The 14,064-nt window shown below is 39.9% G+C and overlaps 2 protein-coding genes across 2 annotated transcripts in view; both read right to left on the minus strand.

Moving 5' to 3' along the window:
- Positions 1-6,468: 6,468 nt before the first annotated feature.
- On the minus strand, positions 6,469-10,023 carry anapc13 (anaphase promoting complex subunit 13). Its single transcript, XM_043676755.1, has 3 exons — positions 9,932-10,023; positions 9,124-9,238; positions 6,469-7,539 (listed from the first exon to the last, which is right to left on the minus strand). Exons 2-3 carry the CDS (start codon positions 9,220-9,222, stop codon positions 7,414-7,416), a joined length of 225 nt encoding a protein of 74 aa, XP_043532690.1. The 5' UTR covers positions 9,223-9,238; positions 9,932-10,023; the 3' UTR covers positions 6,469-7,413.
- The window catches only part of LOC122540680 (collagen alpha-1(X) chain-like), a 5,153-nt gene continuing 1,048 nt past the window's right edge, over positions 9,960-14,064 (minus strand). Inside the window, exon 3 of the mRNA XM_043676754.1 lies at positions 9,960-10,043. Coding sequence (XP_043532689.1) covers positions 9,999-10,043 — 45 coding nt within the window. The 3' untranslated portion in view covers positions 9,960-9,998. The remainder of the gene's footprint in view (positions 10,044-14,064) is intronic.

The raw sequence follows: 14,064 nt of genomic DNA on the forward strand, positions 1-14,064 counted from the left end.
CTGAATACCAATTATCTGAAAATCGGATTATCTGAAGGAGATCTCAAGGTCCTGATGGAAACATCACATCAAAGACGTGTTTCCACAGTGATCACGTCTTTTGTTTACAGTGATTAAACAGGCACCGTCTCCAAATGACTGTCTGCCCACCCTCTCTCTGTCCCACACTTTCCCTGGAGTTCTACACAGGGGTGTACCCTAAACCTCCCCCCCCCGTCCCTAGATAATCTCTACAACATTGCCCTGTACAAAGCAAAGGTGGAATCTGTCAAAAAGTTGCAGTTAAACATTGTGTGTGAGGCTGTGGCTGTGTGTGTGTGTGTGTCTGGTGTGTGTATGTTATTTGGAGACATACCCCACAAAGGCAACTTGCAGCAGTCTTGTTGTTGGTGTCCAGCCCAGCTGCCCCGGAGAGGGGGCGGGTATGTACGGGATTGGGGGCAAGGGGGCGGTGTTGGATGGAGTTGGGGCGGAGGGGCAGTTGTGGGTGGGGACGTGGAGTCGGGGGCAGGGAGGTTCGGCCTCGCGTCCTCTGTGTTGCTGCATTCTCCTGAATGGGGAGCAGACTTTAAAAACTCCGAGCCCCAGAGGAAAGGCATTTATTCGATTAACTGAATAATCAATTATCCGACTGAAATAGTGCCCGCTCATCACGTTCGGATAATCGAGGTTTCCCTATATTTCCATTCTCCTGGCCCCAAAATGACTCTAAATTGCCTCATCCTGGCATCATCACCTAGGAAGTGCTACTTCCTGCATAAGAACCTGAAAACCATCCTGATGACTGAACCTCCAGCACTTCAACAAAATCTCACTCTGTATACAGGTAACAATCCTGCCTGGCCTCTCCTGAGGTTCATTCTTGTGCGCTTAATGAAAACAAGATGGAAGCCCGGGCTGCCCATGGCGATCTCCAGCAAGTAGAGTCCAAGCATCAAAGTTTGGAATTCTCATACCTACCTGCTACTTGTTTTAAATCATCGCCGAATCTATTTCTTCCCCCAGATGGTGTTCCAATATCTTTTTTATCAATATAAATTTACACTGCCAGAATTATTATACACATAATCAATAAATTCAGGAAAAAGCCTGCATTCTAACAACTTGAATTTATTTCTATATTTCCCTTCCCAGGACACCCACAAACCTTTTACAAGATGAGCTTCATGTCTCTAATTACAAATTGCTGGTGATTTTTATGACTTGTCAAAGATTAAATGGAATTCAGGAATGCATTACCTAGCACTACAGTACAATATGTACATGATATACATTATGTACAAAATGAATTAAACTGTTTTCCCCACAGAGACTGTTCTGTATTGACTAAACTGTGAAGTTTAAAGTCTTCCATTGTTCAATATTTTACCTCATGACTGTGCAAAATGAAAATCTAGCATGTCTTGCTTAATGTACACCTCTGGTTTCCAGCTGTGGTTTAATTCTGGGCCATCTGATCTAGCAATTACTGGAGCAGTTATTACAGCAATTAGTTGCTCTAATCTGTGTGCTTTCAGCACATGACCTGTTCAAACACTGCCTTAATTTTATTTTCTTTGTTAAATTCATTTTTGAGAGCCTCAAAACTTAGCACTTGAAATGCAGAATCATTGGATGAAATCTTAAACAGAAGGACACATGCAAAAGCTAGGAGAAAGTGAGGACTACAGATGCTGGAGATCAGATTCAAAAGGTGTGGTGCTCGAAAAGCACAGCAGGTCAGGTAGCATCCGAGGAGTAGGAGTGTCAATGTTTTAGGTATAAGCCCTTCATCAGGAATGGGTTATTACTGATGAAGGGCTTATGCCCAAAATGGCTGAATGGGCTGTTTCCACATTGTAGGGTTTCTATGATTCACCTTCATGATTGTTCTCTGAATGTCTCCAAGGTAATGGGAGAAAGTGAGGACTGCAGATGCTGGAGATCAGAGCTGAAAATGTGTTGCTGGAAAAGTGCAGCAGGTCAGGCAGCATCCAAGGAGCAGGAGAATCGACGTTTCGGGCATGAGCCCTTCTTCAGGAGTCTTCATGAGCCCTTCTTGAACATCGATTCTCCTGCTCCTTGGATGCTGCCTGACCTGCTGCGCTTTTCCAGCAACACATTTTCAGCTCCAAGGTAATGGGTCCAACTTTACAAAAAAAAGCATCAGTGTTCTGTTATGCTAGTAATGCTGTTTCAACTTATAGGTGCAAGCCTCTATGGTAAATGCAGTTCTGTTTCTAACTTCTGCATTTACTTAATCTACAAGGTTTTCATTACCTTTGCTGATGGTCAATATCACTGAACGCAAATGGCAGGATGATTGATGTCTATTGTTAGGTTTCCCCTACTGATTATAACTACAATATTAACAAGGAATGTCCATATTCCTTTAGCAATCAACTAGCCATGGGCCTAATTCAGCAGTTCTTAGTTACGGAAACTGGGGCCTTTTTGGACAGAACTGCAGTACCCTTTGGCTTCAGCAGTTTCAGTAAACTACTTTATCATAAAGGGTAAAAACAGCTAGATTGTTAGAGGCAATTTGACGATTCTATAGTCACAGCTAATTCATAAAGCTTTCTTATCTTTTAATTTTAAAGATTAATATTTAATATATTGCAAATACAATAAATAAATAGAAATATTCAAATATAGATTAGCTTCTTCAGTTAATGTCTTTTAAAAAGCAACTTATCTTTTGTTGAGAATTTTTTTTTAAAAGAAGGCCTACCAAGTACTTACAATTTTCTCTTCTGCTTACCTCTTCCATGGAATTATCTGACCTTTGCCCTATTATTACATACCTTATTTATATTGTAAGAGGAAAAAAGTACTGCTACAAAGTATCAAACATGGATAGAGTCAGAGTAATAAACAAAGTTTGAGACTTTTAACATATTTTTATCAAGTTTTCTGACTTACTGAGTATTCACAATTTACTTTGCAATTCAAATTAGCACATCCTAGAATATTAGTGTTACTATGGCTACATCTATGATGTAAGCGCTTCAGTTAGCTGTTTAAAATTAAATGCTGGGATAATGTCACATTACAAGGATTGGGCTTTAGCTGAAATGATTGTGATGCAATTTAAGACCTAGATGAATTATGATGCCACACTCTTTCCTTGTCCTTGTGTTTAGAAGAATAAAACATTACAGCTCTGAAGTAGAGTCACATGGGACTCAATACATTAATTCTCTCTCCAGGAATACTGCCTGAACTGCTGAGTTGCTCCACCATTTTGTTTTCCTTAATTTTTGATTTCAATGTTTACAGTATTTTGCTTTTAATACAGATTCTCTGAGCAGTTTGCCAACAACATGTCTTGGGGTAATTCTGAGGGTTAGCACATTGTACAATGGCTGGATACAAGACCTTATAAGGAGATGTTGAGTAGGTTGGGCCAGTACTATTTGGAGTTTAGAAGAATGAGTAGGAACCTTATTGAAACATGCAAGATTTTTAAGGGACTTGACAGGGAAGATGCAGACAACATCTTGTGAGAGAGTCTAGGACCAGAGGAAATAATCTCAGAATGAAGGGTTACACATTTAAGGTAGAGATGAGGAGGAATTTATAGGGTAGTGAATCTGCAGAATTTTTATCACAGAGGACTGTCACAGCTGTGATATTAAGTATGTTCATTGCTGAGATAGAGAGTAAGGGAATCGAAAGTTATGGGAAAAAGGCAGGAAAATGGATTTGAACATTATCAGATCAGTCATCTGATTGTATGTCCTTTCATTTCTTTTAATTGGCTCTTCTTGGTCCTCCCAACAAACTGTGTAATTTCACACATGTCCACTTATTCAACCAGTCTATGTCCTCCTCTTGAAATCTCCCATTACCCTCCTAACAGATCACCCAAATCATGTCATCTGCAAACTTTAAAACTACATCCTGAACAAACAAGTCCAGGCCATTAATAAACACCAAGGGTCCTATTACCAACCTTGGGTGCACTCACTACATTCCTTCCACCAGTCTGAAAAACAACCATTTACCACTAATTTGGTTCTTATGACTGTCAACGTTATATTCATGCTATCACCTTCCCTTTTATTTCATGGGTTTGACTTTTGCTGACAAATCTATTATGTGGCATTTCATGAAATACCTTCTGGAAGTCCATATTCTCATTACCCTCATTTACCCTCTTTGTTATGTTCATCACTCAAATTAATAATCTCAATTTGCCTTTATCCATACTAGCATCCTTTAATTAATGTACATTTGTCTACATATCTGATTTTATCCCAGATTATCATTTACTAAAGCTTTCCTAGTGTCAAGGTTAAAATAACTAGCCTGTAACTGTTAGACTTATTCTTGTATTCCTTTTTGAACAAGGTGCAAGCAATTGCAATTCTCCAGTCCTGTGGCACCACTTTTAAGAAGATTCTGGTCACTACCTCAGTGATTTCCATTCTTATTCCCATCAGCATCCTTAGATGCATCTCCTCTGGCCTTGGTAATTTATCAACTTTGAAAATATCTTAATAAGTTATCCTTATTATGCACATATCAGAAAGGGTTGAGGATTCTGTTCAATTTCCCAGCCCTGTCATTTCCATTTGTTTCCAGCCTCCATTTTTAAATCCTATGTCCAACTCATTCATGCGCTCAAAGCCATTGCACTGTGGATGGCACAGTGGCTAGCATTACTGCCTCACAGTGCCAGTGACCCAGGTTCAATTCCTTGGGTGATTGTCTGTGTGGAGTTTGCACATTCTCTCCGTTTTTGTCCAGATGCTCTGGTTTCTTCCCACAATCCAAAAGACGTGCAGGCTAGATGAATTGGCTATGTTAAATTACCCATAGTGTTAGGTGCATTAGTCAAAGGGAAATGGGTCTAGGTGGCTTACTCTTCCGAGGGTTGGTGTGGACTTGTTGATCCCTAATGGCCTGTTTCCACACTGTAGGGAATCTAATCTTCGTTGAGGTGTCTAAATTCTCTCTTTCATGTTTAATTCTCCTGTCATTACTTTTTAAAGCTTTTCTGAATTCATCCATTTTGCTGTCTGGCTTTAATAATATTCCAGGTCTTTCCATGAGCTCACTCTATTTGACTTCGTCCTTCTCAGTGATTTCTTTCACAGTCTCACATCTGCTTGTTTTCCATTTGAGTCATTCTTAACTCTTTCAATGTAAACGTTTCCTTTTTTTAAAAAATTTAACCCCCACACTATCACTTAAGTGCGGTAGTGCTTATTTTTTCCTCAGCACCCATAGTGTGTGTGTATACGTGTGAGACACAGTGAAAGACACAAAGTGCACGAATCTTTATTCAATTTCCACCACCAGGAAGATAGGAAAACACCCGAGTGGCCAGTGACAAGCAATGCCCTTCACATCGAAGGGCAATGCTGTGTGATCAAAACAGTGAAGGGGAGGGTAGGGACTAAATCAAAATAGAGTTGGAGGGGGAAATAATGCACTCCACTCCCCGGGGCGCCCACCTCTCCCTGAACAGCTCCAGGGTGTTGGTGGACACCGCAAAATGTTTCCTGTTATCTGTTAATTTGATGTCAACTTTCATCAAAACAGAACTTATTTAGATTATTAGGATCTGGAAGTAGAATGTAAACTCTCAGCTCTGTGAATATTTAACTGTTTGCTTCAATAACATAATAAGAAATAGGAACGGGAGAAGGCTGTTCAGTCCCGCGAGCCTGCTCTGCCATTCAAAAGATCAATAAAATGCAACATCGAACACATCTCCACAAGTTTGAAATTTAAAGAGTATCTGGTTACAGATAAGAATTTAAAAAGTTACAGTTTAAATTCTTAAGAATCATGGAGGTGTTGACCTGGAACCACTATTGTTTACTTGGAGACTGATATTCTCAGATGTAGTGAAATCAGTTCTGAATAAATAGTTGTTTTCTGGCTTATTGTTTCACTGAACACTATTTTCAAGATGAGGAAGAAAGAGGGAGGTAGACTTCCTGTTTTTGCTATTGAAAATCGATTATCGATTATTCTTTCTGTCTGCTACTGTGCTAAGCAGCTACTAAAATATAGTAGATTTCTGTACTCCCAATTCTGGCTACTTTGTTTTTCTAAGCTGGATATTTACAGCTAACCTTTCAATTCCAATATATGTGCAACTTTTCATAAAATTGTAAACTGAAAAGATGAGTTTCTTGAAGCCTAATTCTATCAATTTGTTTTGATGTCTCCAGTGGTTTTCTGAATTTACTTAACTTTGTGGGAAGATGATTGGTTTAGCTAATTTAGGTTAGTGATGTCTTTTTAAAACTATTTTAGGCTCTGAAAATCTCAGATTTAAAATCAAGTGATACAAGTTGACACTTCGTAGCCCATATTTACCATTCACATGACACTGCTTATATTAATAAAAGCATCTTCTAGTACAGACTGCTGATTATTTAATTTCACACATTTATTTCTTACTAACAGTTGTCACAATTACTGACATTTAAACCCTGAATTGGATAAAGAATTATTTGCTAGAATCAGTTCTCTTTATATTGCTAAATTTTTATTGTAGTTTTAGCAACAAACAAAATCAAAGCTGCAACAGTCACTTCTTACAAAGATAGCCTCAAGCTAAAATAGCCTAAAATCCAACAAAAAGACTGTGTAAAACTCAAAAATCAAACATAAGCATTGTTTTTCAAAAGTGATATTACTTAAACTACTCTTGATTGCACTACATTAATTTGATTGAAATCTCACTAGGCTCCAGCAGATGCTTGCAGGCATTTGGAGGCAGGAACAATTACAACATTTAAAACGCATCCAGATGGGCATAAGAATAGAACGGCTTAATGGGCCAAATGCTGGCAAATGGGATTAGGTCAGATTGCGATGTCTGGATGAATTGGACCGAAGGGTCTGGTTTCCATGCTGAATGACTCTATTCCTTGAGTATTTCATCACACAATTTGGAACCAGACCTATTTTACTGACATAAAATGTTAAATGCTTTCCTGTGGTAAGACTACAATGAATTATAGAATTTAATGCTGCAACCCAGTGCAGCGATTCGTAATATTTTTATTTATTTCTAAACAGGTGAAATCTGTTATGTAACAGGATTATTTAAGGTGAAATCCTGTTGTAATGAGGGAATAACATTCTGTTATCATGGGAATTATTTTCACAACACAGCATTGTTTTCCTATTGTTTTATTCAATAAAAATAAGTTATTTACTTGAATGCTAAAATAAGTAGGGCTAAATTTTGACAGCTAAATATGTACTTTTGTTATTATGCATATATTTCTTCATGGGCAAACTGAATGTGTTTGTCAAGTTTTAGTTCTGATATGTAACACTGGCAATGATATAGACACAATGTCTGACAGTACATCTTCATTTGAGACCAAGCTCTCTGACAGCAACACATCTGGCAAGAGAAGAGTATGGTAATAGAGAAATAAGCCTATGTTTGTAATGATGTTAGCTTCCTGCAGAGGGGGTATTTTCATGCAGGTTTTGTAGGGCTAGATCAGTCCATTTCATATCTTGTTCATTAATAGATTCAGTCGTTCCTCCATTATCCTGTTCAGGTTCTGGAAGTTCACTCTACAAAGACAAAGAAAGAGTGGAATTGTTAAGACTGCTGTCTTAGTTCATGAAACTAACTCCTGGGTTCCAGGGATTGTCCTATGGGGAAAGATTAAATACACTGGGCCTATGATCGTTTGAGTTTTGAAGAATGAAAGGTGATCTCATTCAAACATACAAATTTTTTACAATGATCAATAGGGCAGGTGGTGGAAGGATATTTTCCTGGCTGTGGTGCCTACAGGCAGGTACACAATCTCAAAAATATGAGGCAGACCATTTAGAACTGAGAAGAAAAGCATGGTCTTCACTGAGAAAATTGTGAATATCTGAAATTCTCTGCCCCCGAGGGCTGTGGAGGGTCAGTCATTGAGTATTTCAAAATTGAGACTGATAGATTACTACACATTAAACAAAAAGAGAAATATAGGAATAATGGAGGAAAAAAAAGTGGTCTGAAATAGGGCACCAGCCATGATCTCACTGAATGGTACAGCTGGCATGTAGGGCTAAATTACCTATGGGGAGAATGTGAGGACTGCAGATGCTGAAGATCAGAGTCGAGAGTATGGTGCTGGAAAAGCACAGCAGGTCAGGCAGCATCCGAGGTGCAGGAAAATCGATGTTTCAGGCAAAAGCCCTTTGTCAGGAATTTCTTCTGTTATGCCTCGACAGATTTTCTATGGCAACGGGCCACTTCATGCTTTAATTACCCAGGGGATACTAACAAGTAGAGCTTGCTTACTTCAACTCCTAATGGTGTAGTATGTGACATTTCAACAAACAACTTCCTCTAAACAGAATTTATTTACAGAAAAAAAGGATGTTAACACCATAAAAAATTCCAGCACGCTCTAGATGTTTAGTGCATATGGAGCAATTTAATGACTCTCACAAATTTCCCAATGACCTTCACATGAATGAACGTGGTGACACACATTTTTAAAAAATAGATAGAAACACAGCAATACCAAATAATAAACAACAATTTAAGATTATAAACCATAAGACACAGCAGCCCATTGCATCTGTTCCACCATTCAACAAGATCATAGATGATCTTATACCCCTCAAACTCCACTTTCCTGTCATTCCATCAACACCCTTTATACTTTTCCACCAGCTTCCCTTCTTGCTTCTTGGTTAAATGTGTCTAATTCAGTGGCTGACTTTTCTGAGACAATTACAATCTTAAAAAAAAATCTAGAATCAATACAAAAAAAAAACTAGAAAAGTCTGCTTCGTTTGCCAAAATAGGAGGCAGTCATTCTCTTGCTTTCATTTTGCCACATACGTATAGAAAGTGAGGGCTGCAGATGCTGGAGATCAGAGCTGAAAATGTGTTGCTGGAAAAGCGCAGCAGGCCAGGCAGCATCCAAGGAACAGGAGAATCGACTTTTCGGGCATAAGCCCTTCTTTCCCGAAACGTCGATTCTCCTGTTCCTTGGATGCTGCCTGACCTGCTACGCTTTTCCAGCAACACATTTTCAGCACATACGTATAGAGGCTGCTCTCACATTTTAACTGATTTTGCATTCCAAAATGATGCGCCTTCATACAATTATTATTAAGACACTACACAAGAACGGATTCTGTACATACTAGTGGTATTTCCACATCTTCATACGGCAGTTTGTCCTCACGCCATGCATCATCAATAAGGTCCAGAATTCTGCCATCTCTTTGTACTTCACTGTCCATATATCCTCTGTTGGCACTGAAGTATGCACAAACACAATACAAAAAATATGGGATTTAGTAAACATAAAGCATATGTATCTCATTTATTATACTCCCACCTGACTCATTTTGATATTTTGAGCTCCTTAGTTCTTTATTCAAAGGAAATGAGTCTGTCACACCCCATGTTCAGTTAGTTACATTTTCACCTCCAAATTAAAAGTTTGTGTTAAAAGTGCCATTCAAGGTCCTGAGCATGAAACCTTTCACTGACATTACAGTTAGTTGCACTGTGGGAAGTGCTGTCATTCGGATGAGATATTTAACTGATGCTGAATTTTTTCCTTTCGGATGGGTGTAAAGGATGCTCTTGACCTATCCACAAGTGAAGCAGGGGAGTGATCCGGGCATAGTGTTCAACATCCAATTTTCAAACATCATCACAAAAAAAGATTATCTATACTTAATTATGATGCTACTTGTGGGAGCTTGCTCTGTACAAATGGAGTGGTGGTGGCCTACTGGTGTTGTCACTGGAGTAGCAATTCAGAACCCTAAACAAATACCACAAGACAATATTCTGAATCTCACTATGGCAATGAAATTTGAATTCAATAAAAAAACTGGAAGAGAGAGATACCATAACGGTAACTGTATAATCACTGTTGATTGTCATAATAACTGACCTGGTTCACTACTGTCCTTTAGGGAAGAAAATCTGCATCCTTACCTGGTCTGCTGAGATATCACTTCAGATGCACAACAACGTGGTTGATTCCTAACTGCTTTCTAGATAGTTAGGGATAGGTAATAAATACTGGCCTAAGCGAAACCCATGTCCTGCAAAAGAGTAAAAATAATTACATGACTATATAGCAAGAGTACTTAGTTGGCTTCAAAGCACATTGTAAGATCTGGTGGTTGTGAACAGTACTAATGAAATGCAAGACTTTTACTTAGATCGATTTACAATACAGCATCACTGAAGAAACTCCACAAGACAGGTGAAATTAACAAGACAGACCTCCAAACAATGAAACCCGAAGGATCCAACACACCCATTTCTACAGATTACCAAATGTACACAAACCAGGGGGTCTCCCTCAGACCCATAGTGTCACTTCCGAGCACACCAACATACAGACGAGCAAAGGAACCTCAAAGTAAACTGAAATACCTAATAGGACGACGAGATCATGGTTTCCTTCGATACAACAGCCCTATTCACATCAATAAGCATCACCCTAGCCAAAGAAACACTGGCTGCACTACTAGATAAACCAGAGACATAAATACTAGACAACACCAATACCATCAGCGAGGACAGCACCCTCAAAATAGTAGACCTGTACCTCACAACCCACTTTACCTTCAACAACAAGACCAACAAACAAATCAACAAATTAAATTCTTTGAGGAGGTGACCAAGCATGTGGATGAGGGTAGAGCAGTGGATGTAGTGTACATGGATTTTAGTAAGGCATTTGATAAGGTTCTCCATGGTAGGCTTATGCAGAAAGTCAGGAGGCATGGGATAGTGGGAAGTTTGGCCAGTTGGATAGAGAACTGGCTAACCGGTCGAAGTCAGAGAGTGGTGGTAGATGGTAAATATTCAGCCTGGAGCCCAGTTACAAGTGGGGTTCTGCAGGGATCAGTTCTGGGTCCTCTGTTGTTTGTAATTTTTATTAATGACTTGGATGAGGGAGTCGGAGGGTGGGTCAGTAAATTTGCAGATGATATGAAGATTGGTGGAGTTGTGGATAGTGAGGAGGTCTGTTGTCGGCTGCAAAGGGACTTAGATATGATGCAGAGCTGGGCTGAGGAGTGGCAGATGGTGTTCAACCCTACCAAGTGTGAGGTTGTCCATTTTGGAAGGACAAATAAGAATGCGGAATACAGGGTTAACAGTAGGGTTCTTACTAAGGTGGAGGAGCAGAGGGATCTTGGGGTCTATGTTCATAGATCTTTGAAAGTTGCCACTCAAGTGGATAGAGATTCTAAAAAGGCCTATGGTGTATTAGCGTTCATTAGCAGAGGGATTGAATTCAAGAGTCGTGAGGTGATGTTGCAGCTGTATAGGACCTTGGTAAGGCCACATTTGGAGTACTGTGTGCAGTTCTGGTCGCCTCATTTTAGGAAAGATGTGAAAGCCTTGGAGAGGGTGCAGAGGAGATTTACCAGGATGTTGCCTGGAATGGAGAATAAGTCTTACGAGGATAGGTTGAGAGTGCTAGACCTTTTCTCATTGGAATGGCGAAGGATGAGGGGTGACTTGATAGAGGTTTATAAGATGATGAGGGGAATAGATAGAGTAGACAGTCAGAGACTTTTTCCCCAGGTAAAACAGAGTGTTACAACGGGACATAAATTTAAGATGAAGGGTGGAAGGTATAGGGGGGATGTCAGGGGTAGGTTCTTTACTCAGAGAGTGGTGGGGGCACGGAATGTGCTGCCTGTGGGAGTGGCAGAGTCAGAATCATTGGTGACCTTTAAATGGCAATTGGATAGGTACATGGATAGGTGCTTAAGCTAGGACAAATATTCGGCACAACATTGTGGGCTGAAGGGCCTGTTCTGTGCTGTATTGTTCTATGTTCTATGTAACAGGACATCCATCGTATCACCAATATCAGGATTCTTGGCAGAAGCAGTTATGCAGAGGTTGGAACGAACAGCCCTCCCCAAGATCCAACCCAAGTTTTGGGTCCGCTATGTGGATGACACCTTTGTTATCATGAAATGGAACAAATAAGAAGAAACCCACAAAGACAAACAACATTCTTACTGGTATAAAGTTCACCAAAGAGGAAGAAAACAAAAACAGATTCCCCTTCCGAGATGTCACAGTAGAGTGAAAAGCCAATGGAGAGCTGCAGACCAGTGTCTATAGGTAAGCGACACTCGTAGACCAGATACTCAACTACAGGAGCAATCATCCCAACACTCACATTCAGAGCTGCATCAGGACATTATTTAAATGAGCCACAACATACTGCTGCACCCAGGAACTACAAGATGCTGAAAACACCTATACAACGTATTCAAGAACAATGGGTACCCGACAAGCACAGTCCGCTAATTCTTACACAACAAATCTAAACAAGAAGACACAACACACCCAGAGACTCTAGCCACACTACCATACATTAAAGACATCTCGGAGATGATGACGAAACTACTCCAGCCCTTTGGCATCATGGCAGCCCACTGAAACAGCTCTCGACGAATCTAAAGGGCCCTGAACCAACAACCAGCAGAACGAGCGTCATTTACAAAATTCCCTGCAAGGACTGCAAAAAACATTACATTAGGCAGACTAGCAGGAAATTAGCCACCAGGATACACGAGCACAGACTAACCACCAAAATAATGAGCAACTATCACTAGTATCCTTAGACGCAGACGATGAGGGACACCAGTTCGACTAGGACGATACATCCATCTTGGGCAGGCTAAACAAAGACACGCACAGGAATTCTTAGAGGCCTGGCATTCAAACTGGAACTCCATCAACAAACACCTTGATTTGGACTCCATTTACCAACCTCTCAGAAAAAGAACTGGAAGTGATATGACCCACCACAACAGACCACTACACGCAAATAGAAAACTGGACTGAACACCAGCACTTCAACGGAGGCTCACTCATGATGTTACCTAGCATGGTGATGAAACATCTGAAAGCAAATCTTCCAGCTCAGCTAGAAAACTTTGAACCCGAATATAAAACGCATTGGCGTAATTTACCTTTCTGAGTATGTACAATAACAATTTCTCTTTATCAGTTAGCTCAATGGAATGGTTAGGATGTATTGACAGCTAATTCAATGAATACTGTGTGGCAGATAAATTTATCAGATAAAAACTTAACCATTCAGCCCACTGAGTCGATACTATTTTATGAGCATCTCTCCATCTGTGGAGAGGAAAACAGAGTTAACATTTTGAAACCTATGGGTCTCTTCTTCAGAACAAGATTAACTATGTTTCTCTCTCTCTAGATGCTCCTAGACCTGAGTTTCTTGAGCAATTTGTTTTTACCCCTTTTTTTTCTAAATGTTTCCTGACAGTCTTTCCTTTTAAAACTCCTTCAATCAATTTTGCATCTTTAGCTTTTGCAACACTTTCACAGTTGCACTTAAGTTGAATTCCAAGGTTATGTTCCTTTATTCTAGTCTTCCCCAAAAAAGAGTTCCTCCATTAAACATTGTGGGGCTTGTGAATAAAAACCTTCAATTTCATTTTCAAATAACATAATTATACCAAAACTCCCCATAGCTCAATTCCTTAGTCACAGATGTTATTTTTGCTATAACCATTCATCAAATTTGGACATCACTAGCAAGGCAGTATTTGTTGTCCTTCCCTAAAAAATCCTTTTTCAAAGGACTAGTGAAGAAGGCGTTTGGTATGCTTGCCTTTATTGGTCAGAGTATTGAGTACAGGAGTTGGGAGGCCATGTTGTGGCTGTACAGGACGTTGGTTAGGCAACTGTTGGAATATTGTGTGCAGTTCTGGTCTCCATCCTATTGGAAAGATGTTGTGAAACTTGAAAGAGTTCAGAAAAGATTTACAAGGATGTTGCCAGGGTTGGAGGACCTGAGCTACAGGGAGAGGCTGAACAGACTGGGGCTGTTTTCCCTGGAACGTCGGAGGCTGAGGGGTGACCTTATAGAGGTTTACAAAATTATGAGGGGCATGGACAGGATAAATAGACAAAGTGTTTTCCCTGGGGTTGGGGAGTCCAGAACTAGAGGGCATAGGTTTAGGGTGAGAGGGGAAAGATATAAAAGAGACCCAAGGGGCAACCTTTTCACACAGAGGGTGGTACGTGTATGGAATGAGCTGCCAGAGGATGTGGTG

The sequence above is a fragment of the Chiloscyllium plagiosum genome, chromosome 35 (genome assembly GCF_004010195.1).
Source record: "Chiloscyllium plagiosum isolate BGI_BamShark_2017 chromosome 35, ASM401019v2, whole genome shotgun sequence".
Taxonomy (NCBI): Eukaryota; Metazoa; Chordata; class Chondrichthyes; order Orectolobiformes; family Hemiscylliidae; genus Chiloscyllium; species Chiloscyllium plagiosum.

What these genes read in the sequence shown, in the direction of transcription:
- anapc13 (XM_043676755.1), bottom strand. Translation starts at nt 9,222, where the DNA reads ATGGACAGTGAAGTACAAAGAGATGGCAGAATTCTGGACCTTATTGAT. An exon ending in AAGATGTGGAAATACCACTA is followed by an intron (nt 7,540 to 9,123) that starts GTATGTACAGAA and finishes TTGTCTTTGTAG; the next exon opens with AGTGAACTTCCAGAACCTGA.